Source organism: Notechis scutatus, chromosome 3, assembly GCF_049901735.1.
Source record: "Notechis scutatus isolate UNSWTSFEM ecotype Mainland chromosome 3, rNotScu1.2, whole genome shotgun sequence".
Taxonomy (NCBI): domain Eukaryota; kingdom Metazoa; phylum Chordata; class Lepidosauria; order Squamata; family Elapidae; genus Notechis; species Notechis scutatus.
In genome coordinates this window covers 191,045,717-191,073,658 of record NC_142011.1, presented here as the reverse complement: position 1 = coordinate 191,073,658, position 27,942 = coordinate 191,045,717, and the positions used below count along the sequence as shown (strand labels likewise).

The following is a 27,942-nucleotide window of genomic DNA, read 5'->3' as shown; positions in this document are numbered from 1 at the left end:
GCGCTCCGCTCCTGAGATGTGCTTCCCGCAGCTCGTTTCGTGATTCTTTATATATATTTATATATATATAAAGAACCATTCCTCTCGAGAGAACGAAGAAAGCTAGTGGCAAGGCGTTCGGGGCAGCCTCGGTCTGGCTTGGCGGCAGAGTCGGCTTGCTTGAGCCGAGAGCCTCGCTGCCCCCGCCGAAGAGATGGTTGAGTCCTGCTCGTCAAGGTTGCTGTGGTATCCCAGAAACGCCGTTCACTTGGAGCTGTGACCGCGCACCATCAACACATACACACACACACATACACACACCCCACACACACACGCCGCTCCGCGCGAACTCCTCCACTGCGCCTTGGACCGAAGCGAACAAGGAGGAGAGGAGGAGGAGGAGGAAGAAGGCGAAGAAGAAGGGGTGGGTTGGGGGGCAACGGCTAAGGCAGGCAGGCAGGCAGGCAGGCAGGCAAGCCAGCAGTTCCTTCCTATCGGGGGTGGGTGGTGGGGTGGTGACGGCGTAAGGAGAAGCTCGTTCGCTCCGCTCGTTCGCTTCGGAGGAAAAGATGCAAAGGATTTCCTACAACTGCAAAGACACTACCTGGCCAAGGAAAGCCGACGCCGTCGCCGCAGATCTGGGGCAAAGGGGATGTGGGAAATGCGGCCGCCCGGACTTGTGCATCTTGGGCAAAATCATGGGGATTAAAAGTGGATTTACCTTGGGGAACCTCGTCTTTTTCTGGATGCTCTCCTCTGTGAAAGGTAAGGGCGCGGGGCAATGGGATGTGACACCCCCTCCCCTCCCCAAGAAGCCGGAGGAGAGAGAGAGGGGTGGGGAGGAGGAAAAAAAGGGGGGGTTTGCAAGTGAACGCTGGGAGGATGGTGGGGATGGTGGCCGGCGACTCGGGCTTTGCCCGAGGTGTGCGGACGCCGCGTTGTCCTTTCTCAAGGTTTCCCCTCGTTTATTCCGCGAACCTCGTTCATTCCGCGAATCCGGAATCGGATGGCTTTGCCAAATCAGTGGTCACTGGGGAAAGAGGAGTGGAGAGGGAGCGAGGGAGGGAGATGGGATTGAGGTTTCTTTTCTTTTCTTCCCATGAAAGAAAGGGGGAGAGAGGGGGGGGGGGGCGAGAGGGAATCCAGGCGAGAGGGAATCAACCGCGATAGGAAATGCAATTTGCTTGCCAAGGCTGGCGTTCAATGCAGTGACTGAAAATTGTGCCGAATAAATATTCTTGCAGGACGCTCAACCGGAGACGTGAGTTGGGTCTTGCACGCCACTGAAACGTGTGGACATTCCAACAAAATTAGCGTTGGAGGATTCATTCTCTTCCATTCCTCCCCCTCGCCCCCACAGTCAACCCTGAGGTTGCTATTTAGAAAGTGGGGCTAAAAAGCAAGACAAAACACTGTTTGTTTGTCTGTCTGTCTGTCTGTCTGTCTGTCTGTCTGTCTGTCTGTCTGTCTGTCTGTCTGTCTATCTATCTATCTATCTATCTATCTATCTATCTATCTATCTATCTATCTATCTATCATGTATCTGCACACACAATATTTTTGTTTAGGCAAACAAGTAGACCTTGGTAGAAAAAAACACGCAGACACCAGTTGGCAGATGCTGTTCATTTTCCTTGAAGGAGTTTCTCCTTATTGTTTTAATTCCAACCAGCTTCCCATTGGTAAGTTAGGGAGGCTGGGGGAGTGAGACTCACAAACATTTTCAGCAGTCTGGGTTGTAGGTTGGATAGCAGTGTGTCTCTGTGTGTGTGTCTGTGTGTGTGTGTCTGTGTGTGTGTGGTATGGAATGGACTCTGTATTTCTTTTGTTGTTGTTTTGTTGTTGTTGTTGTTGTTTAATTAAGCATTTCTTGTAGACTGGATCATCCAGGGATGGCCACAATTCTGCTAATTTTATCTGCCCCTCCTAATCTCTCAAGAAGAGAAATGGGCAAGCACTTGGGAAGGTTTGGAGATCAGAGCATTTTGGCCAAGTATGGGGAAGATGGCATTTCATAAATCTGACTGAATGGAGAAATTGTTTCCTTAATACTTTCCAGAAATACTGAATTTGGGAGATCTTAGGAAAAAGAGATGAACATGGCTGGAAGAAGAGACTATTTTTAAGAAACCAATTGCAGAATCAATCTCTATCTATCTATCTATCTATCTATCTATCTATCTATCTATCTATCTATCTATCTATCTATCTATCTATCTATCTATCTATCTATCTACCTACCTACCTACCTACCTACCTATCTACCTACCTACCTACCTATCTATCTATCTATCTATCTATCTATCTATCTATCTATCTATCTATCTATCTATCTATCTATCTATCTATCTATCTATCTATCTCAGCCATGGCATCCCAATCTTCCCTATGAGCATGGTGGCAAAAGGGATTTAGGTGAACCTCCCAGGAGTTTGAAGAAATCAGAGTTTGTATTCCTTCTTTCCCTCTGGATTCTTTGGCTGTTCTTTTGAAAGGAGCTGGCATTTTCGCTTCTTGTCTTTCCTACCCAGCCGATACTGAACTGGGTCCTTTTTTAATGAAACACTTGATTGTCTTGCTTCGCAGCTGGTTCAGTCCCCATTTGCATGGCAGGAGGGGTGAAGGAAAGGATGGAGCAGGATCATTCAGGGTTGGTTAGGCTCCTGGTGCTGGTGGGGGGGGGGAGGAAGGGATTTACCTCATTTTCCCCCCACCCCCTCCAGTCCTGGCTTAGAAAGGGACATGCTTGGAATTTTAATGCACCTTCTAATTACAGAAAGCTGGTCCTGGTTTTGTGGCATTGACGCAATCTGTTCCTTCACCACCCTTTCGCCTAATTTCTTCAGAGAAATGGTTCAGCTAAGAGACCGAAACACCATTTGTTGAGAGTCAGAAAGAGCTGTTAGTGTGGAGTACATGGGGACAAAAAAGAGAGCAAAAGGGAGAAAAGGAGAGCGGGAGAGAACCAGATAGGTATGTTGATCAGATTAGGAAATAGCAATGCTCATTAATAACCATCCACCATCCTGCCCCCATCTGAATCCCTAGTGTGTGACTTGCTGGTTTGAATATGGCTATACTTTACCCACGTGACTTTACCCACGTGAGGTCTTTGAATAACACACACACACACACACACACACACTGACATGGGGGAAGAAGGGAGACACCAACAGACTAGAAAAGTGAAACAAAGTTTGCATGGAGGCAAATTCCAAAATCTCTAAGATGTAGATACCTCACCTGCATCTGCACCAGGGATGGGTTGTACAGCACTTGTTGGACCAAGATATTGTTGCAATATCTTGAAAAGTGGGACGGAAAATACTGAATACTGAAATACTGATACTGAACTGGTTCAATAGGGGGGGGAAAGGGCGGGGGGTTAAATGCCTGCATTATCCTTGGTGGATCAGAAATTATTTGTATGTTTGAAAAGACCATCATAGATCCAGTACCACTTTAGATTGCTTCAAACAAAATGAGTTTTTCCCCCTCTCATAATGGAGTTAATTCACTTCCTATTTTTATTTGTAGTAATAAGTCGTACAAATAAAGTAATGAGAAATTATGATACGATTTTCAATGAGTACACTAGACTACAGTTAAGATAGGAAGAGTCTTTTGTGAGGTTGTACCACCTCAAAGAAAATGTAGGAAGTAGATTAAATGAAATTTTATAAAACCAAGAAAGTAATGAAAGCTGAAGGAAATTGCTGGTACGAATCAAAAGATGGCCCAGGGAGTTGGAAATGAATAATTACTTTGCACTTCCAGGGGGTGGGGGAACTGGAAGCAATGGGCTCCAAGCCATAGGAAAACAGCACAGTGCCATCACTACTAATAGTAGTATGGAAAAAAAATAGCACAATAGGAAGTTTGTGCAAATGGGATACCACCTATTTCATTTAAATCAATGATTTAAACTTGCTTTAAGAGTATGTGATGGCTTTACAATGAATAATGGATTAAAAATGAATAAGTCTGGTGACAGTGCCAGATTTTAATGGATGAGAGAGTATGTAAAGGTGTGTCAGGCCTCCCTTGACAAACTGGACAGGAGATAGGCACAACTGGCCTTCAGGGTTGAAGGAACTTCTAATAAGTAGATTGATTATAGAAAAGTTAATGAAATCATTGAGAAAAAGAAAAACTCAAGGGATTGCTTTGATTCAAATGCATGTTTTATTTATATTGAAATCAAGGTTCCATTTGTATAACATTTTTGTTTAACTTTTTTGTTTAATCCCATCCTACCTGAAAGAGGTTTGAAGCCAGTCTTTTAGGCAGAAGAGATGATTTTTTTAATCTGCCCCATTTTTTTTGAAACAAACTGGATTTAAACTATTTTCTTCTGTCGCTAGGACAGCTGGCTTTTGTAGGCCCAAGAAACATTGTGGAACATTTGTATAAGGAGATTAGAAATAAAGGATGCAGGTTAAACTTCTGAAGATGTTCCCACTGCCAGAAGATTGGCTATCCAGCTTGTGCGAGAAGACCTTCTTCTTGGGTCACAAGTTAAAGAATGTTCTCCCAGTGAAGTTGATTTAGCCTTCACTCTCCCAGTATCTGTGAAAGAAATCAACCCTGATTTGGAAGGAGAAATACTGAAGCTGAAGCTCAAATACTTTGGAAGCCAAATGAGAAGAGAGAAGTCTTTGGAAAAGACTGATGTTGGGAAAGATTGAAGGCAAAAGGGAGAAGGGGACAGCAGAGAAGTAAATGGTTAGATAGAGTCATTGATGGAGTGGGCATGGGCTCGAGAAGACTTGGGGAGACAGTGGAGAATAAGGGCACCTGACATGCTGTGGTCCATGGAATCATGAAGAGTTAGACATGACTTAATAATTGAACAACAACTCCCAGTATTTAGGAAAACGACAAATGCATCACTCGCCATCCCTTTAATTGTTATTGATTTTAGATTTTAATTGCAATTTATCTCACTATCAAGTTTTATATTTTTTGTAATTCTCCTTGGATGTCTATCTAAGCAGAAAAGCTGCATATAAGTGTAATAAATAATTACTGTTTCCAAGAAAATATATTACATCTCCTAGGATATTTGAATAAAAAATGTTTAAGCATCTAACAGGGTTAATTATTTTGTCTCACTATTGATGTTGTCTTATTCTCTGATACTATAAACTGATCTATATTTCAAAGTATCATCTCTTGTATATAGCGAATCACTATTAAACCAATTTAACTAGATTAAATCAGTTTTTCTCAGATAGAAAAGCTCGAAAGAGAACATAATTGCAGTCTTTGAATATATGAAGACAAAATGTTGCTGAAGAAGGCAGGACTGTAAACAGTGGGTAGGAATCTTGAGAAGTCTTGTCAGCCAAATATTAAGATTTATTTTCTAATTGCTTGAACTATTACTAGAAATATGCTGCTGTGTGGGCTTTTCTTGCTTGAATGAATTTAAACATACACAAGGTTGCTATTTTTAAGGAATGCTGTAGTAGAAGGTTCCTATTTCTGAGGATCATTTCCAAGACGTCTTCTAATTCTAAAATTCTAAAATCAATTCTAGAGTATTTGCATCCAGTTTCTTCCTGAAAAATGCCAAAATTTTCTAAATTGCTAATCTAAATATGTTTGTTTCCACATATGAATCCTAATTGATTGAAGTTTTCAGTCCAACTCTAATGTTTTTTCCACAAATAATATACAGTCAGAGATGAGCTTATGGGTTTCCAGGGGAAACTTCTATTCTAAAATAATACAAGTAAAAGAAATACTGGATTTCTGGAATTAAATATGGTAGGGAAGAGTTGATACTAAAAGGTTTGTGTCTGATGAAGCAGGACCACTCTATAAAATAGGTAAGCAAGTTATTGAAGTTAAGTTCTCTGTAACCCTGGCATCTGTGGTAAAGGACTCTTAAAATCTTAGAAATCTTTTGGAAAGTATTGTTAGAATGAAGGTTTGTAGGTAGCTTTGGTTTTGTACCATTCTGTTCCCCTTGGGTTTGAAAATGAGAATTAGTTAACACTTCTTTTGTTATGGAAGAATGTCTTGTGTTGAACACAGCCAGCACGGTCATTGGGAGATGCTGCAGTTCTAGCTAGTAAGAAAATGAAGTGAGGCCTTTCCTGATACTTTTCAATGACTTAGAAATCATTTTAAAAAACAGGATGGACAGATGAAGAAAAAGAAAAGCTAAAGGAAAGCAGAGAGGAAGGGCAGAAAGGGAGAACAGACAGGTGGGTGAGAGGTAGGGGTGAATGAAAGTGGAATGCAAGAAGCTGGAGGGTCACAGGGATTTCGACAACCTTGTGAGAATGTTCCCAAGAAAGATGGGCCATAGATAATCAAACTAGAGCCAGCATTGTTGGAAAATAGTCAGTGTGATAACCTAAAGTCAATACATGAAAAATATAAAGAGGAAGGATAAAGATTCTGCACATGCCAAGCTAATTGCTCACTGGCATATTGGTGTTAAGGATACCACAGCAGGGTTTGTCAAATTTAAGATGTGTGGACTTCAAATCCCACAATTGTCCAACCTGCAAGCTGGTTGGAGGAAAGTGTGCTGATTCTGGAAATTGAATCCCACAGATCTTAAGGTTGTTAAGGTTGAAAAACACGACTCTAGAGAGCTGAGATGAAATTTTATCATAAGGTTTTTATTTGATTGTATTTTGTGATTTGAGATTACTGGCAGTTAACCTTGTGGTTTGTATGAATTATGCAGTATTGTGGAAGAATTAGGTGAAAAGAAAGGTCAGTTTAATTTTACTTAACATCTACTGATGAATAAGTTATGTTCTCTGAAGGCGAACTTTGATGTTCCTTTAAATGGAAACAACACAAGTTAGTTGGGGCAATGTTTTATCTCATGTATTACTTTTGCAAAATCTGTACCAATTGAATACATTGTATAAGATGATGGGCATATTCCCCCCTCCACCAAGAAAATGGTTCTTCCTGAATAAAAAGAACATGCATGATTTGTAAACAAAACTGATCTCTACTTTTTCCCTCTAAATTCAGAAATAGTAGTTCTAGGCAAGTAATATTAGTTATCTAAAATATGTTCAGCTACTGGTTTACAGGATTCTTTGTAAAAGATCACTGGAGATAAGAAGGTATAAGATACATTCATTCAGTTTCACAAATTTGGTTTTAAAAACAGAAGTAGGGAAAAAGATTATAAATGTTTCCTTCAGTCTACTTCCTAGGTCTTCATATTTGGAATAATTTATATGATTGCTGATGTTGCCTGGAAGCTGAAGATTTCAATTTTTTCTTAATATTAATATTAACCCTTCAAATTGTATGATCTTTGAAGTGAATTATGACTATAGATTATCTCAATCTTAACCTTCATCCATTAACTTCATGACAATGGTTTGGAACAATGCCAATTCAAACTTAGAACATGATTTTAACAGCTGAAACTCAACAGTCTTGTGACAAAGTCTGTATTTGCAATTGGCCTCATTGGATAGCCTGGGAATCTCAGGTTTAACACATTTCACAAGATGACACTTGAAGAATTTTATCTATGCGTGCATGGGAGAAGAAATTTCAATCCTCAGAAATATAGACATCCGCATATGCATATTTTATGGATCTCTTTATTGTCTTCAAGACTGCACTACTTCAACAATTTCAGCAGCACAACAGTGAGAAGAACCGTTACTCCAAAATGTCAATCAATGTGGGTGTTGGAGGACTAAAAAGAATATTAGACATGTCAGCACTAGTAAGGAAGAGGAGGAGGGCAAGATAAGTGAATGGCAACACAAAAAGAGAAATAAAAATCATCTTTCAGAAATGATATTCTTGTCTGCCAAAGAATAAAAGAATTTATTTCAAGAGAAGAGCTGTGCAGTTGCTTTTAACTAAATCTTTCAAAATGTCTCTACTCCAAGCAAAAACTATATATTTTTCAAATTATCATGAATGCCATTGCATTAATCTGGCATTCATGTGCTTTATAACTTTTTTATGGAAACAATATAAATTAAACTAATGAATCAGATTTTGTAGACTTCCCACTGTTTTTCCTTTGTTTTTATATAGAAGATGATACCTAAATAAATATTAGACATCATAATGGAATGTGGTGAAGATTATGGGAAAAATTCAAGAATCTGTAATTGTAACCATCATCATTCCCTCTTAAAGATTTCTGGGGGAAAGGAAGGTATAATAAAGAAAAACTAACCAACAGCTTATATCTCAGCAACAGCATTACTTACTGTCTAATGACATCTTTTAAAAATTGATCATTTCTTGCACTATATCAATTCAGCTTAAGTGTATTGGCTGTAGTGTCCTATCTGATTGGCCCATATTATAGCTATGCTCCTTTTTACACAATAATGTCTTTAAACTCAGGAAACACAATTATGTAGGTGTTTTGTCCCTCATCTAGAGGACAAAAAAAAAAGATTGCTTTACAGAGTAGATAAACCAGCCGGAAAGGATAAAGGAGAATTTTTAAAAATGGAGCTAAAAATATTATTTCAAATACCATGGAAATGATCATAGCGGTGGTCTCTAATTGCTTAAAAATGATTTTCAGCATAGTCAAAGCCAAATTCAAACATGGAGTTTGGATCGAAGTTTCTGTTTATATTTGTCAGGCCCAACCCCCAGAAATGACACAATGAGTCCAGATCTTTATTAACTCACACCTAATTGACAGGATCTTACCAAACTAAAACTATAACCTAACAGATATATAACCTGGGAAGTATTAGGGTGTGCTATCTTGAACCTTTTCCTCTCTACAACATCCAGTTCAGGATTGTACATTCGCTGGCCTCAACCCCTTTCTGGAATGTGCTGCATCCTCCCTAAGAATCTGAGACGTTATTGCTAATCCCCCCCACATTTCTGTTTCAGTTGCACATTTCATCACAATACTGGAATCCAGTCATATACCCCAAAATTCCACATAAGATCAGTTGTAAAAAATGCGATTAAAACAATATAGAATGCTAAGCTAGTGTGGTATCATCATTAAACTCTCAGATGTGAAAAAGCAGGTCCATGCATGAAAGTCCAATTAAGAGGATGTATTCCTAAAATGCCTATGCACAAGAATCTTCTCAACTAACAGTTAACACTTGAATGGAGTTAGGTAAGAGTCAATGGAATTCAAGGAGAGTTAGACTTAGACTACCTGCTACTACACAGAGATTCTAGGCTGCGCCCTCTTTTAACTCTGTCTCCAGGTTCTGCTATTTCTTCTTCTGCAGGCGCAATGATTAGAATATGCAAGTTCAAATCCATTTATAATTAATAAATAAAAATATTGCCAGCAAGCCTGGGGATCCGAGGTTGATATGGAGCCCATCAAGTGATTTGTCCTCAAGGAATTGGGTGCATATTTGAATTTGTATCAGGGTTTTATTTCTGTAAGCTACCAGGAGTCACCACAAGTGAGTTAGACAGTGATATAAATTTCCTACATAAATAATATAATAATATAATATAATATAATATAATATAATATAATATAATATAATATAATATAATATAATATAATATAATATAATAATATAATAAATATAATATAATATAATATAATATAATATAATATAATATAATATAATATAATATAATATAATATAATATAATATAATATAATATAATATAATATAATATAATATAATTAATATAATATAATTAATATAATATAATATAATAATATAATAATATAATATAGTAATGTAGTGTAGTGTAGTGTAGTGTAGTGTAATGTAATGTAATGTAATGTAATATTATATAATATATAAGATAATATAAAAACTCATTGAATAACTTCAGGCCCAATCCAGATTACAGAAATAAACTGGAAAGACATTCACAATGTAAACCACATTGAACTCCTGGAGGCACTGCAGGCTATACATGTAGTAAATATATATATCTAAAAATAAATATACACATCTCACTGAACCATGGTAGCACCGTGGTTAGAAAGCAGTACTGTAGGTTTCTATGGAGATTCTCTGTCATCCAGGTCATGGTTGTCCCAAAGGTGCTTTTTCAAAAGGCAACTGGACTTTCTTGTTTTTTCTTTGAAGGTGTTTCGCTTCTCATCCAAGAAGCTTCTTCAGCTCTGATTGGATGGTGGGGAATGGAAGGATTTGTGTTCCTTGCAGAGAGCTGGTCATTTGCATTCTTTTATAGAGTCCATTTGGGGTTTATCTGTGTCCTCAGGGTCACCGAGTAGTGCGTGCATCTCAAACTGAAGTGCAAATGGTTCCTGTAGTCTGCAATTTTTTTGGAAATTCGTTCATACTCTTGCATCATTCAAGGGTGTTCATCCCAAAGTGCATAGCTGAATGTCTATGGAGATTCTTCAACCATGACCTTGATAGCTGAGAATCTCCAAAGAATAACAAGAAAGTCTAGTTGTCTCTTGGAAAATCATCTTTGGGCCAGTAGTGCAAGCTAATTCTGCCAACTGACAGCAGTTCGATCCGCACCATCTCAAGGTTGAATCAGGTTTCCATCCTTCCAAAGTTGGTAAAATGAAGACCTAGATTATTGGGGTCAATATACTGACTCAATAAGCCACTTAGAGAGGGTTGTAAATCAATATGAAGTAGTATATAAGTCTAAGTGTTAAGTGCTATTTAGTACATTGCTTTGGTTTCTTTAACAATACCAATTAACTTAAATAAATAACTGATCCTAATGTCTGATGGAGAAGTATTTTGAATTTTGAATTGGCATTTAGAGAGATCTATTTTTGCTGTGCTTAATATTAAAATTTGAAAGAAAACATTGGATCCTCTTCATGAACACCCTTTGTATCTTATGTATATGAAAAAACATACAACTGATGGTGTTGAACATAGCATTTGTAGCATTTTATGAAAAGCAAGAACAAATTTCAGTTATTTCAGTGACACCTATTAGTCATTACTTGCCTATAAAATAGAATTAATTGAACTGTATTATCATTTTAGCTCATATTGAATTTGTGGCAATTTGAAATCTGGATTTTACATTTCTAAGTGCAGAAGGGAAAAGGATTCTGTCACCTTAAATAATTGTAAATATCTTTGATTCTTTAATTGGAAAGCCTTAAGTTCTTTAGTTCTTTCCATAAGCCTGTATTGGCCCAGTATATTTAATTATGTTTATTTGCATCTTCATCTACTGTATTAAGCTGATTATCCAGATTTGCAAATTTAACGACAAATCAGCCAAACATGATTTTGTTTAGTTTATGGTGGGAACCCAACCTTCACATTCATGGACCAGATCAGGTCAGAGTAAGATAAAATTTATTCAGACCAGGCACCAATTTTTTAAAAATATGTTAATTGTTTAGCTGGCAATGACACTAGAAAAGTAGGGGTGGGGAGGGGAAAGACTACAGAAAAAACAACTTTTTTCTTTCTGGTTTGGATTTTGGTCAGGAGATTTGGAGACTTTCTTGAGGTTCAAAAATGGATAATTGGCCACCTGTGGTCTAGCAGCCTACATTAGGAACTTGCTTGTTATTTTAGGAAGCACACATTGTCTTTTTAAAAATGCTATCAATCAGGTTTATAATGAAAAACTTTTTCCTGCAAGAAAAGTGTTTGCCTTATCTCATTTTTTTGTCCATTTCTGAATCTTCTGTCCATGAAAACTGTACACTTACAAGTGGTATGGCATTAAATGTTCCTCTTTAAATGGCACACTGATAGAAGTACATTGTTTTTTCTGGTTGGTTTTTAAATGAATATCTTCGTCCCAAAATTTCAATTGACATTCTCGGAGAATTGCAAGGATCTAGTCTTCAGGCTGTATCTTGATGCAACTGATCCTTTCAGCCAATCCTGCCCTCTGACTAAATCCAGTCAATGATTAAGTTAATGTGAAAAAGAATAAATCAGATCAATTTGGTCCCAGAACTGAGGAAGGAAATTGCTCATTTGGCTATATGACCTGTGGCAATCTATACTGAAGATGCTGAATCTGCAGGACATGACTTGAATATGTATGTAATCTGCATTCATTAGTGGGAAACAAAATCAAGTAACAATCCTAAGCATGTTGCTCTGTAAAATACCAACAGTTTAAGGGGGTGTTGAATTTTGACCATGGTTTAATGAAGATTGTTCAAAATTCTATTATTGAGGCTACATAGAATAATTTCACTCTCAATGACAAACTGCTTCATTTCTCCGATTACCTAATAGGTAGAAAGAACTTACGCAGAAGGATCTTCTGGAATTTTGTCAGCTGATAGAAACACAAGAATTTTTTTGTATATGTGCAACTCATGTATACAATCCCCTCAGGGCAACTAAAAGTATCAAAGAAATGAACTGGAATGATGTGAAGCATCTCAAATGGCAACCAGTGTGATCTTGACAATTCTCTAATACTTTAACCTGGATTAAAGTATTGAGCAGCAAGTTGTATTCAATGCCTTAAGTAGTTCAACTGTATGATTGTATGATTCCATGTAGTTAAAGACTAAGCTAAACTAATTCAGATGTTCTTGATCTGGATAAGGGTAATCATTTAGGAACCATGGACAGCAGCTGCTTAAGCCCTTGAAATTGGGTTTTGGGTGGACTTTTCAGAGAGAAGTTTTTCTTTAATTCTCAAAAAATAACTCATGAATGATACAATCTCTTGTTAAACATGACAACAGATCCAAGAAGTGGCTTCTCAGTCAAATCACTGAGGCATTTTAGAATGTCCATATTGCTACGTGAAATATTTAAAACTTTTATTTCAGGAAAATATATCACTGTGTAAAAACATTTCTTTAAGCATGCCTGCTTGGAAAACACCCATCTAGTCATCCCAAGATGGAATCTCTATTTTTGAAATAATGAAAATGATACCAAAGTAATAGGTGGTAGAAATCCATTAGTTTTAATGAAATATGGCACCCAGCTGATGTGGTGAACACAGCCATAACTGGCATATAGGAATGATTGTGCATTGATATATTATGCACTAAGCATGTGATGGCAGTCTTTCCAAATTTAATGCAATGACAACAGAATAATTAAACCTCTGTTTAATATATACAGGGCTACAGAGAGATTGCACTTTTAAACATTTCTTGGCAAAACATTAGTTGAATTGTTGCCAGCTTTCAACCTGTTTTCAATGTTTTTGATTAAAAACTTTGGCATGCAATGAAAATGTTCTATAGTCAGTAAGGCATGTGAAGCTCCTTTAAGGCTTGTCTGTAAAATGTTTCCAAGCTTAATTACATTAGTGGATTATATTTCTTTTTCATACCAGATGAACATGGGAATAGTTTAGTAACACTAAGGGGATAAGGCTAAAGAAGAAGGGGGGAGGGATTGAATGGAGGCCTAGATGTTAGGATGATTTTAATCACCATATCTCTTGATAATCAAAATCTTTAAAACTGCTTAAGGACAATATGAACCAGTGTGAAAAAGTTTGGGATAAACTGACAGTTCTTTACTCATTCATCAGATTGACTAGCTGAATGTGGTAAATAGCTATTTCTTAACACAAATCACCTGACAAGATTTGTGCTTGTTTTCTAACTTGAAAAACAGGAGATTCTTGTGCTTGGACAGGGCGATTTGTAGAAGGGCACTTAAGTTAGAGATATCCACACTTAATTAATAGGAATAATCGATCTACTTACTGGCCTTCAAAAATGCTAAATGTGTATAAAAACATGGATGGGTGGAAAATATTTGCAGAATAATGAATATTTGCAAAGGAGAATTTCATCTACATAATTCTTTTACACTCCAGAAAATTCTAGGCTTATTCTCTGTTCTTGTGAGAGATTAACTAGTGCTGATGGATCTTGCTCAGTGATCTGAGAATAAGCCTTTTCACCTCAGCAGAAAGCAAGCTTTTAGTAAGGAGCCTTTCCCTTTTCCTTTCCTTTTCTCTTTCCTCTTTCCCCTTTCCCCTTTCCCTTTCCCCTATTTGGAGAGAAGCAGACTACAGATACTCATTGGGTATAGTGAGTATCTGTAGGGTGCATCTATAGTGAACACGGATTTCTGGAGTTTCCTAGTATAAACATTCCTCTGGCTACATTTGCTACCCCATTACCTGCTTACCAGTTCTATTCTTTGGATTGTTATTTCATTATGGAATATTGAAATTTGGCCCTGGGATTCTCCTTTAGATACCCCATGACTCATAGGAAATTTCAGTTAAATTGACTTTATAAAAAAATGGGGATCAATTCTTCCTATTTCTCTGTTTCCACAGAGAAACAGGGCATTATTGTGGTGGTGTATGGACTTATCAACAAGTCCAGCTGAGACTATAATATATTGGTAGAGAGGCAACAGTTGGCTGTGAATATTTCTATGGTAGCTTTCCATACTTACATACAATTTGTTTTACCACAGAACATCTTGTGTGGACCTCAACAACAAAAATAAAAGTTTGACCTGTTAAAATTTAAATAATTGAAAAGCTATCTGTCTGTCTATCATCTATCTACCTACTTTCCTACCTATCCTGCATTGTGTGATAAATTATCACCCAAACAAAAGCAAAAATAGAGGTAGTAAAAGCTTTTTAGGCAATTGAATAACATTCTTTTGTTATCACCCAAACAAAAGCAAAAATAGAGGTAGTAAAAGCTTTTTAGGCAATTCAGTAACATTCTTTTGTTTTCTTAAATTCAGTAGAACTGTATCTCAATAAAAAGGATGGAAATATAGAGGAATGAGATCAGGGTGTTGTTGTTTTTGTTTTTGTTAAGCCCTTCCAGATTGTTGTACCTTGATGAAGAATTTGGCTGAATCACATAAAAGGAAAGAATCTTTGAAGTTTCAGTTTTCTGGCTGGTTTGTAAATTAAAAAGCAGCTGAACAAATTTAAATATTTTGTGTAAACAAATTTGCATCTTGGCTGCTAATCTGCGTGCCAGCTTTCTGTCTGACATTTTTCTGAAATGATAGAAATGCTAACAACTCCCACTCTCTCCCCTCCCCCCCTCCGCTAAGTGGATTTTATAATGGAAATGCTGGTGGATCTATAATTACTTGCTTGTGATTCTGCTGAATGATTATTATGAGAGAATTCAACATATAAACCTTAACTAGGGAAATGTATCTGAGTAGCATGCAGAGACATAGTTTAGCATTGTGATAGTCTAAAAATTACATTTGGACAGGATAGTCAGGGATATACAGTATATCAGTATATGCCACCTGTAGAAAGTTAGCACCCACGCCTCTCCTAGAAGAATGAAATATTTTGAGGAATATTAAAAAGGCAGGATAAAAAAAAAAATTCCTCTAGAAGAGAAATAAAAATCCTAAGGGAGACAGAAACTCAGAGCTCCAGCTCCCTCCCTCCAGCAGATATTTGGTGCCCATTAAGAAAGCCTGGGCTATCCTATTTACAAAACAAAACACCTTCAGCTCCAGGGTGATGGGATTAAGACACGACCCTCCAGGACATAATAGAATTATCTATCAGCAGAGCTCACTGCATTGTAAAATCACCTGGGGACATTGCATCACTCTCCAGGCTTCAACCAAACTTATCTCAGACAAGCTCCTAGATTTGCACATGACCCCTACAACCGCCAGTAGAATACACACTCTTGCACAGGAAGAGGAAGCTCAACTTCAAATCTGAGAGAAGGTATCAGTAATCCTCATTCTCCACGTGGTCAGCTGCCCAGGACCTCAAACCCATTTGGTCCTGTCCATCAATAAGCCATCTTTCCAATCAGTCTCCATGTTTCCACTGTCTTTCTCACTACTTGGAACTAAACCAGATGGATATTTCTTCCAACACGCCCAAATATAAGAATGTTTTAAAATGCCCTTGTAAATAATCATTCACACCAAGCTGAATTTACTGAGTGGTGACAGGCAGAAGACTTGGTCGGGAACCTATGGCCCAATATGTTTCTATCATATCTCAAAGACAGGATAGGTAGCATGATGACCTAATAGAAAGGAATAAATAATAATACGGACATATGAATGAGTTTTTGTAAAATATTACAACATTATGGTGGAATTTGTCTGTCTTTTTTTGTCTTTCTTTGTTTTAAAATAGTAGGCCAAAGGTATATAAGTCCTGGTTTTTTTGCTCAGTGCCACTCAGTAAAGTATCAAAGCTTTTCTAAAATATATATTGTATTGTTGCTTGTATGCATGGAAATCAAATTATGTTGTATCTTAAAAGTGATTTGGCTGCTTTAGATGAACCTGGTTTTGCCACAATGATAGATGATATATAGTAGATAGATAGATACAATAAATAGAAAGATGGAAAAAGAAAGGAAAGAAAGATGAAGCATACTTGTATTTCACTTTTATTGTACAGTTTGATGTGAAATTAGATGAATTAATACTTTGCCTGGAATCCAAGAGTAAATGAATAATATGTTGACACTAAAATAGGCATTCAGTTTGTCACAGCAATACTACAGGGAACTTCATTTTCCCCTCCAGTATGCTATCTTATTGGCTGCTACTGTATTAATAGAAAAAATATACAAAAATGTGCAATTTTATAAAGTCAAGTTATTGGGAAATTCTATCCTGTTGATACTGTCTTAGCAGTAATCAGCAGAATAATATAACATATCAGTAAACCTTTTTCAAGTTAGTGCCATTCAAATGTATTGAAATTATATATAATATATTTGTGAAGATCATGAGTGGTCCAGTGACCTAGAGGTGGATCTCTCACCTCATAATCAGGAGGCTATGAGTTTGATCTTAGGTAGAGGCAGATATTTCTCTCTCTGGGCACAATGAGGAAATATCAGCTGTGAACTCTGCATTGGTGACAGGAAGGGCATCCGGCCAAAAGCTTGGGAAATTCATGGAAGCAACTGTTGTCTCCTTCAGCACTCCTGTTGACTCCTGTGTGTTAATTTATATTTTGGATATAACTGCAAACAGAAAAGAGAATCTCCCTATAGGATTTCTGTAACCGAAATGAAGAAAGAATACAAAGCAACAGCACTATCTCTGACAATGCCAATTTCACCAATTGCAGTTTTTGAAGAAGATTTTTTTCCCCATGCAAGAAGAAGTCTTCTTTGGGTATGGCCAAATATCAGAATGATGATCTCCATCTTGGGTGAGCCCATCCAATAGTGTTGGATGTTGAAAAAAATAACATATATCTGTAAAAAAAAAAAAAGAGAGAAGCCTTTGTTGAATCCTTTGGCTAATCCAACCATGCAGTTTTCATATTGTGGATTTGTACTTGTATTTTGCATTCAAAAATGCTCCCAGCTGACAGAATAAGGAAAGTGTTTGTCCCATTCTGTACATGCCAAAGGAGGGCTTGTATATCACCATGGATTCCTTACCTAGAAATCCTTTACAAATGTGATACACTAACTCAAAGGGGATAATAGTATATTTGTGTATTGTATATTGTATATAGATACATAGTGTATTGGTATATATTGCATATAGTATATTAGTTGCTTATAGTAACCTATGACTATCACTAAGTGTATCTTATGATTCTTGATGAATGTATTTTATTTTTTCTTATGTACACTAAGAGCATATGCACCAAAGACAAATTCCTTGTGTGTCCAATCATACTTGGCCAATAAAGAATTCTATCTATCCATCTATCCATCTGAATACTGATAAAGAAGTAATATCCATATTACCCCAAATTAATTTGAAAATGAGCTGCTCCTTAGTTCCATCCTTCCTTCCCTGCCACCCTCCACCCTTCCTTCCACCCATCCCTCCATCTATCCATCCATCCAGGACATATAAATTAATTTTATTTAATTTATAAAATAATTTAGGATGAGAAAAAGTGTCGGACTAATCCAAGGTTACTGATTTTCCATAGCCCTGGTTGGATATTGTAACCATTAAACTGTTAAATGAAGTCAATATCCCTAGGGACAAAATACATGAAAACAGTGATCACAGAAATATATTTGAATATGTGGTTAACAGATGGACAGCAGAACAGGATTCACAGATGGTAAAATGAGAGGATTGATGAAAACAAGATTGATAGAAATATGCATCTGTATTCAAAAACTGTGGAAGAAATTGCTTTTGGACTTAAGCCAGACCAAAGCCTTTCTTAAAGTATATTTATTCATGCAGACATTTAAATGATGTTGTTTTAGTTTGTCTTTTCTATCTGTTAGGCTTTTAATGCTACCTTATGGATGTTTTTATTATATTTCTCTAAATCACCGAGAACCATTAAAGGGTAGATGACATTTTCTAAATAATAAATGAATCTAAATCAAATAGCTATTCCACTTTTTCGAGTACGGAAGCGGTTGCCTCTTAGTTCTTTAATTTCACAGGAGACCATGTTGACTCTGTTTGGTTACAAGTTATCCCATGACATTTCTCATAAGATTAGAGTTAAGAGATGGAATTGCAGGAGAGAGGGAAATAGTAAGATTCGATTTTTAACTTCAGTAAGACACAGAAATAACATATTACCCACCTTCTATTTTGAAGCATATTTTTACTCTATTGTATAGGGCTTGCAGAACTGTTGAATTGATCTAGAGCAGGGGAGGGCAAACTTTTTTGGCTCGGGGGCCTCCCTGACTTTTAAAATTTGACAGACGGGCCACCACCTGGTGTCGAAATGCCTGTCATTACAAGTCAAAATCAAATGAATGCAATCATTCAATCATTCACATCAAACCTTAATTCTGTACCAATCTTCGGCGGGCCGGATTAAAAAGACCAATGAGCCGGATGTGGCCCGCGGGCCGTAGTTTGCCCACCCCTGATCTAGAGAATAGAGAACATGGAAGAACAGAGAATATAGAAGAACAGAGTTGGAAGGGATCTTGGAGGTCCTCTAGTCCAACCCTCTGCTCAAGCAGGAGACCTTGTATCATTTCAGACAAATGATTGTTCAGTCTCTTTTTGAAAACCTCCAGTGATGGAGCACCCACAACTTCTGAAGGCAAGTTATTCAGAGGTGGTATTCAACAGGTTCTGACCAGTTCTGGAGAACCAGTAGTGGAAATTTTGAGTAGTTTGGAGAACCGGCAAACACCACCTCTGACTGGCCCCGCCCCCATCTATTCTCTGCCTCCTGAGTCCCAGCTGATTGGCTGGTTCTTCTTTTGTTGCCCTGCACAGGAGAATGGAGCTGGAAAGCAGGTTAGTGGGGTGGGAAGGGAATGGAGATTTTACAGTATCCTTCCCCTGTCACGCTCACCAAGCCACACCATGCTCATCAAGCCACACCCACAGAACCGGTAGTAAAAAAATTTGAATCCCACCACTGAAGCTATTCCATTTGTTAATTGCGCTCACAGTTAGGAAATTTCTCCTTATTTCCAGGTTGCTTCTCTCCTTAGTTTCCATCCATTGTTTCTTATCTTACCTTTTGGTATTTTGGAAAATAGTTTGACACTCTTGTCTTTGTAGGAGCCCCTCAAATATTGGAACAGTGCTATCATGTCACCCCAATCTTTCTTTTTATTAGACTTATACATACCCAATTCTTGTATCCATTCTTCATATGTTTCAGCCTCCAGCCCCCTGATCATTCTTATTGCTCTTCTCTGCAAAATGTGTTCAAGATCAAACATACTCATGAAAGAGATCTGAATTTCTTTTATGAGTATTTTTGAACTTGAACACATTATTATTGCACTGACAAATACATTACTTCTAAATAGGTTCCTCAGGGAACCTGTTGCACTATTAGTCATGCTTCCTTCAGTGGTAGTAAATTGGAAGGGAGGATTTTGGAAAGGAGCCATGAAAAATTATGTTTTTCAGAAATATACAGTAAGATTAGATATAATGACTGTAATGAATGAGAATGTAAATATGGCAATTAATATTTTTAGGAAATGGGGCTTAAAATGAGAGTTCTTTGGGAAATGGCTAGTAATAGAAGTTAATTAAAAATTGTACGGCTACAAATAGGAAGTATATTGAAATATTGAAGCATGGCAGATTTTTTTCAAGGTACTCCACTCAATTAATTTTCCTAGTTTTGTGTTGTTTTCTATCAATAAGCATTTTGTGACTATGGAATTTGTACAGTTTTGTAAACATAGTAGACAGCATTTTTTTCCCCATCTTACAGCTTATTTTCCTAAAGTTTCCTAAAGTCTTCTATATGTCTATAGAGATTCTCAGTTATTGAAGTCATTGTTGTGTCAAATGATCGCTTTTCAAAAGGTAACTGGACTTTCTTGATTTTTTACTTGAAAACATTTTGCTTAACATTCAAGAAGCTTCTTCAGTTCTCAGTTCAGTTCTCAGAATTGAAGAAGCTTCTTGGATGAGAAGTGAAATTTATTCAACTAAAAACCTGAGAAAATCCAGTTACTTTTGAAAAGCACCTTTGGGATTTTCTAGATGTACTTTTCTCCAGCTTTCTTAGATCTTCTTGTGATGACCCAGAGTGTGGCCCAAAGGCAACACAGTCAGATAATCAATAAGAATCCATTTGTTAGCTCCAACTTTGCCCCCAGTGTCCAGGTTACCTTCTGGCTGGATAAAAATTCTCCTAGGAACAGCCTTTGACTGCAGATAATTAAGTCCAAAACATGGTCAACACGAACTGTAACTATAAATCCAATCAAGCCAAACTGAAGTAATTAGTTAGGCAGGGCAGGAGCAAGAATTCCAAACATGAAGGCACAGCAAAACTCACAAATTGGGAAGATGCCAGAAACACAGATAAGCCACGACAACATAGGATAAAGTCACGTTTGCTCCCAGCAGTTGCCACACTCAGCATTTAGTTCTTTTGAACTTTCATTCCCAGGTATGGCTAATGAAGGTAATCAGGGCCCTTTCCTCCCCCATAAACTATGCAACCCATGTTGCTCTCTTCTCCGTTCCTCCCTGCATGCCCTAGGATGAAGAGGGGGTGGGCCTGGGTCTTCCTCTGAACTCCCTCTACCTTGTTCTATCTCTTCCCTGCTCTACCCAGCCAGACTTTGCCCTTCCCCAGCCTCTTCCACAGACAAAGGAGCCATACTCCCACTCCCTGTCAGCTGTTAGTCTTCCTCCTCAGATTCAGACTCTGACAGGGGCAAGACACTTCTCAAAGTGTAGTCCTAATACAATTTACTATTAAGGTAAAGGTAAAGATTTCCTTTGCACATACAAGCTAGTCGTTTCAGGCTCTAGGGTGTGGTACTCATCTCCATTACAAAGCCAAAGAGCCAGCGCTGTCTGAAGATGTCTCCATGGTCATGTGACCATCATAACTAAATGCCAAAGGTGCATGAAACACTGTTACCTTCTCACCAAAGTGGTCCCTATTTTTCTACTTGCATTTTTACATGCTTTCGAACTGCTAGGTTGGCAGAAGCTGGGACAAGTAATGGGAGCTCCTTCCTTTACGCGGTGCTAGGGATTTGATCCGCTGAACTGCTATTACATGTCTACAAACAAAAAAATGTGTAACAACTAAACTGAAACATAGATAAAAGCCACATATTAACACTAAAATAGAAGTATACCTATCAAAAAGAGTTGATATGCTAGAGTGCAAGGTCCTGGTGACAGTAACTCATATCTCAGTAACTCATGCTTTCATCATCACAGAGAAAGGCTTCTGTAAGTGCTGAAGTATAAGAACCCCATTAATCATATAGTACCCAATTGTGGTTGCAATGTTGGCTTTCAATGGGTTTTTATGTACAATTCAAAGTGATGGGTTTGATCTCTAAAGCTTTATGTGACTAGGTAGTTTAGTACTTGTAGGATTGTCAGCCCCACTAGAATTGACCAACCAGTATTTTTGTTCCACTTGCAGATGCTAAGAACAGAGAAAGGCCCAGTGACAATATTTCTCTGGCCTCCTTCTAAAGAGGGATCTTCAAACTTGACAGCTTTAAGACTTCTGGACTTCAACTCCCAGAATTCCTTCCCCAGTCATGTTAGCTCAGGAATTCTGGGAGTTGTAGTCCACAAGTCTTAAATTTGCTAAGTTTGAAGACCTTTGTTCTAAAGTCTACTTCGGCCTATTCTGAAAAGCTTTAAGACAGAGGTTTTCAACAAAACCTTTGAAAATAAGTGTAATTGGATCATTGGTGCTTGGTAACTGTTATGGCCAATTGATTCTGTTCTTGTTTTGTTTATGCTTTTTAATTGATTTTTAAGCTATTTTTCCCACTTGTATTATTTTTATAAATGACTCCAGGAAGCAAACAAACACAATACTCCTTCCTGTTCTTATTTTCCCCACAACAGCATTCAGCCATCTTCCTCGATTGCAGAGAGATTCAGCCATCTTCCATGCCTAAGGCAGGGCTAGAATTCATACTTTCATGATTTCTAGATCAGCACCTTAACCACTACGCAAGTGGGCTCTCTGTTTGGTCTTTTAGTGGTAAATTGCTTTGAGTACAAGATTGGGAGTATAACATCATAAGAAATAGAGACAAATATGAGAACAATACATATTTGTCACAATCAAAAGAAATATATATATATATGCATAATTCTTCTAAAAATAATTGGAAAAGGAAGTCCAAATTAACTAAAGTTCATGTTGCTTTCAGTGGGATTTGCAACACAATAATAAATATGCTAATTCAATGGGGCAAACTCTTTAATAACCCCTCTTAGAATAGCATCTAGAGTAGAATTAATTTTTAAATCCATTTTTATGATTAAATACTGGAGGATAAATGGAGCATTTCTCTGCGAATGCCCATAGAATTATACAAATAAAACAGAATGTAAAATTGTCGTGCTCTTTCAGACATGGCTTTGATTCTTTTGCTTCTATAAAGAACTTTTCCCCCATTTATAGAATTCAGTTAGAAATTAGGCCTGTGATGAATGTGGAACATGTTCAGTCCACAGGGAACATTTGCTGTGACTGTGGAGCACAAAGACTTCCCACAGAATCAAAGACCATTTGAAGCAAAGTGTTTGCTCAAAATCCATTTTTTCACAATCAATATTATGTCCATTTCAGCATAAATCAAATACGGAGCTCCAATGATTGTCCTATTTGTGAGAGTTTCTGAATTCCTGAAAGAATTTCCTGACAATCATTTTTTTCTTCTGCTATGCAGTCAGTTAAGAGGAAGACTATATTTATCTTTGTCATTATCATCATCATCATCATCTTATAGAAATCAAGAAGTTCAGCAACCGATTTACACATTCACTGCTTTCATGTTCCTATTTCATATTTTAGTAATGATAACTTTCACAACCTTCATAAAAGTTATTCTTGCCACTTGGATCCTTTCATCCTTGATTTCTTCTATCTCTCAATGCATGGAGAATGGAGAGTGTTATTCCTCCTATTATGGCCAAGTTTCGATGTTCTAATGGGGAGCCAAGTGACACATTGAGGATGCCCAATGCTAGCTTGATACATTTTTATTGCTTATTATAACCCACATATGTAACTGAGATGAGGTATTAAAATATATTTAGTCAATTCCAGTGTGATCTCGGGCTCTTTCAGAAGCTGGTTTATGAGTTCTGTAAATGCCTTATAGAGTACAATTTGCCATCTACTTGGCAGTGAGATTAGTTATCTTGCTCAGTCAGACAAGAGGAGAAAATGGGAAACACACATTGTTCCTTTGATGCAAGAAAGAGAATGCAATGGATATTTTTTAGAACTCGGGGACAGCTACCTGAAGTAAATTTCACTGCCAATAAGCAGGATTTACTTCAGAGCAATGTGTTCAAGACTGAGCTGTAAAATGTTTCACCCATTAAGCTACTTCAGCAAATCACTCAGGTGTATTTAGGAGTTATGCTTAGAAGACTTCTGTTTCAAGCCAGCTAAATTTCAACAAGACGTAAGGAAACGGTATTGCCTGTAGAACTCTGCATTATAATATACTTTTTAACAATTCAGCATTAAGGGCCTTTTTTCTGTAACGCTACAGAAAGCTATCTAGATAATTGGTTACCTGGCTTTCAAGATAATATTCCCCAAGTGACTTCTATTTAGTACAGCATCAAAACTAATCAATCCAGTTAGCATACTGTTACCTTAATAATAATAACCTTCAACTGATGTTTATGCAAGTATCATAACATTTGCCCATACCATCTGTACCTGTTATTCTGCTTTATTTTGTGGAAACATTCATGAAAACTATTAGGCAGATATACAAAAGGACAATTGCAAATTGAAAGAGGATTGAAGGAGATGGTGTAGAATCTGAAAATCAAGATCTATGAGGAAAAACCATAAGTTCTGGTTATGTTTAGCTTATTTATATTGGTAGAGCCAACTGAAATGAAATATGACAGCAGTCTTAAATATGTGAAGGGTATATATAACCAACATGTATTACCAAGTATGGTTATAATCCAGTTAAGTAGTGTATGAGCATTATTTGAACAATTTTCAATTATGAAAATGTGCAAATTAGAGGCAAAGAATACCCTTTGAAACAGTTTTCCTATAACAAAAGAACCTTAAGGCTTTTTCTCTTAAATGTTTATGCTGAATTATTTATTACTGAATGTAAATTACAGTAGTAGCAACATTTCTTGGGGAAACTGTGAAAAGCAACAACAGAGACTTCTAAAATGGCTTGCTACGCAATTTTAAGGAAAGAAATTCTCAGTCATTTCATCAGTATGGAAATAATGGTACCATTTGAACTAGAGTTTGGGGAAGGATAAGAATAAGTCATGTCCTCTCCTTCTACCTGCCCAGGTAGTCCTGCAGACTAAGGGGGAAACATTCTCATAAAAGGATATTCTTTTTATTTCAAGATGAATATGCTATTCGAATCCATCAATGTTTTACCAACACATATATGAATACTCTTATGAGTTAGTATCATCATTTATTTTTAAACTTACTTCAGAGCTATCCAGCACAGTTTTGTTGAGCACATTTATGAATTATACAAACCACTTTGATAAAGAGAGCCCTGGAAAAAAGAGTTGAGGTCATAGAAGCTGCCATAGGTATAGCCACCTTGATTATGGTGCATTCTTGGTCAGAATATGTTAAGCAGTCAGGTAATGTTCTCATTCCAGTAAAATAGTCAGCAAAGGCAACAAAGCCTGCAAATTAATAGGAAGCTACTGCAAGAATTCCTTAGGAGATGCTTGACAATTCTGACCTCTCATACCAGCTGCATATTGGGAATCAGTCCACTTATCATAGACAGACACTTCTTTTTATGTTAAATAGCATTTGAGCATTAGAATTGGTATGCTAGACCTCATTGAAATATTCTGAATCCAAGTTAAAAGACTGGACAGTGATAGTATTGTTATATTTTGGGCTGCAAAAATCAAAACAGCCACTAGTTGGCAGCAAAGGGATGTCTGCATCTCATATCAGTTGCTGCCCCCTATAGGGCATCTAGATTGTTTCAGGCCAGAACTGGTAGCTTTCCACCCAAAAGTTTGATGAAACTAAAGGCCAGAGAAACATTTTAGTTCCTCCCTCTTTGTCTTTCTTTTTAACATCCAAGCACTGTATTCTCCATGACAAACTGAAGACAATCTTGTCATTGCTTGGAGGGTTTTGAATTTAGTTCAAACACAAGTGATCTAGTTAGGAAACAATCAGTGCCATTGACAGTGTGATGCCTTATTGATAAAGAAAGATGAAGAGAGAAGAGGAAGTAAGTACTTCGTTTCAAAACACCTATTTTGCTTACAAAAGGAAACATCGGATTGTTCCCTATGGGTTGTTTTGATTCCTCATAGACGGAAATAAAGCTTGAAGCAATAAATCAGAAAAATAATGATGGGAAAATGAGTAAGCTTCACTTCTATTTGAATTTAAGGCTCAGATAGTAGTGTCTATTGAAATAAATGCAAAAGAAGGATGTCCTTTAAGATGCACAGTCTTAAAGCTTTATTTGATTATTTTATCAGTGTGAAATAAGCAAACCTCAGTATTTTTGGTAGATGTAATTTAGTACTAATAATGTTCATATTGATTTTCTTTCTTTCCACATATTTCATTATGTTGCACATAGCACTTATTTGAAGGCTATTTTTTCCTTCTCTACTTCATCTAAATGATTGAAAGATGACACAGAGACAATACATATGTTATGGAATGTAGCGAAGAATGGATTTCCATGAAGAAGGCAGTCTATTTCAGAGGGGTAAGAGGCAACTCAGCTCAGATATCATATGTGAGAGAAATAGGGTGAAGACAGCACCACTCCAATGGTGCCGTCTTCACCCTATTTCTCTCACACACGATGAGTTCATAAAATATATTACATATGCAAATAATAGAGTCTTCATTCTAGCAAGATTTTGTCTATATGAGTAGAACTCATTTTAAAAGAATCAGCATGTGTCTTGGTTTGGGGCCTAACAATAATTCATACAAGGATGGATCCTTGCAATCTGGAGCCTTTTCATTGGCAAAGGGACAAATTGTATAGATGTATAATATTCAAATAGGCCACAAACTCCTCTGAATGCACCAAATAAGCATGGTTCATATTGTTTTTATTCCTCCCTGGATACTTAATTTAGTATAATTGTGACATATCCTTTCTCATGCAGTTTTGGTGATCCATAATCAGAGAGAGTTTAATTCATATTTTCATGTGAATTTTCCTAAGGAACTGAAACACAATTTCCTTTCAAAAGTTGAATTTTGTAATGAACAAACAGGTTCTACAGATGTAGGTGACTTTACTTCTTACGTATCATGCTGCATTTTATTTGTATTAAGTTTCTATGACTGGAGACTTCAGGAGTATATTCTAGTCTGCCTTAGGTAGGGAAGCTTCACTGGGTGACTTTGGACCATTCACTCTTCTCATCTCAACCCATCTCACAGCTATTGTGAGCTATTGTGGGGAAAGGAGGAAAAGTATTTGCTACCTTGAGTTATTTATAAAAATAATAATATAGGTATTCAGTTCTTCAGTTGGTATTGGCCTTAAAATACATCAAGTTCTTCTCAACAGCTTAGGATGTCATAATATATTGGTGCAATCCAATAATAAGGTGTGGATCCAAGCCTTTTGCAATTTAGAGATGAAAAGTGTCCTTTCTCTCTCTCTCTCTCTGTATTTAATTATATACATTACATTAATAAACCGAGAACAAATTGCTCTGCAATTAGATGGTCCAAACCAAATCCAAATATCTGAAATACTGTTTACAAAAATATGCATAACATTTCATATAATTTTATTGCATCTCTTAATTCAGTCTGATATGGAAATCAGACACCTGGATTTAACCTTCCAGACATCATAAAGGGACAGCTGTATCCATCACATGGCTCAGTCACTTTTTAACTCTAAATCCAGAACCTAGAGGGGAAAAAAACCCATCAAAACTAGTAAAAAAGAAAGGAAAGTGGAGTCAGTTAAAAGAACAGCTGCATGTTTGAAAGCTTGTGGAGTGTGAATAAGATGAGATGAGGTGCTATGAGATGGGGAGAGGTAGAAAATGTATGTTCAGAGAACTAGAAAAGGGCCTGTTACAGTTTTTGAGACCACTTTTAACTAGACTATTTGCTTTGTTCTTTCATTGTCCCTTTTGATACCTTAGGCTTTTGTTTTCTTCCTGTTACCAGAAAGTCTGTTATAATCACATATTTTATTCTGGAATTTCTCTTCTGACTTGAGTATTGTTTACATAACTATGTAATGCTATATCTGCTCATTACTCAGCAAGCTCAGGGTGAGGTGCTTTGGATCAAAATGTCAAAACAAGCTTTCTGGTGGGTTCACTACTTTTTTTTTCCTGATTTGAGAAAATTATTGCAAACATTTTGTAAGTAGTTTATTGGCTGTGGATTAGATGCCAGTATGATTTAAATAGTAAAACCAGTGACAACTTAGGTTTCCTAGCAGTGACTTTGTCAATACGTTGCAAATGCATTGTGTAGCTAAGAGCTCAAGTTCTCTATTTGAGACAATGCTTTGTGCAGAATAGTCTGGTGAGTTTTCTTTGTAAACCAGGTTGAAAGCAATGAAAACATGTTTTTCTTATTTTTTTTAAATGCTGCTGAAACTGAAGAAGTGGCATTGGCTTGCTGCCAAAAAATATTTGCAACGTACAATCAAAATTGGAATCTTTTCTC

At 37.0% G+C, this 27,942-nt stretch overlaps 1 protein-coding gene across 1 annotated transcript in view; it reads left to right on the top strand.

The window, feature by feature from the left end:
- The first annotated feature begins 540 nt into the window (after window positions 1-540).
- Window positions 541-27,942, top strand: part of CSMD3 (CUB and Sushi multiple domains 3) — a 618,612-nt gene continuing 591,210 nt past the window's right edge. Inside the window, exon 1 of the mRNA XM_087962106.1 lies at window positions 541-744. Within this exon, the coding sequence (XP_087818232.1) occupies window positions 549-744 (196 nt within the window). The 5' untranslated portion in view covers window positions 541-548. The remainder of the gene's footprint in view (window positions 745-27,942) is intronic.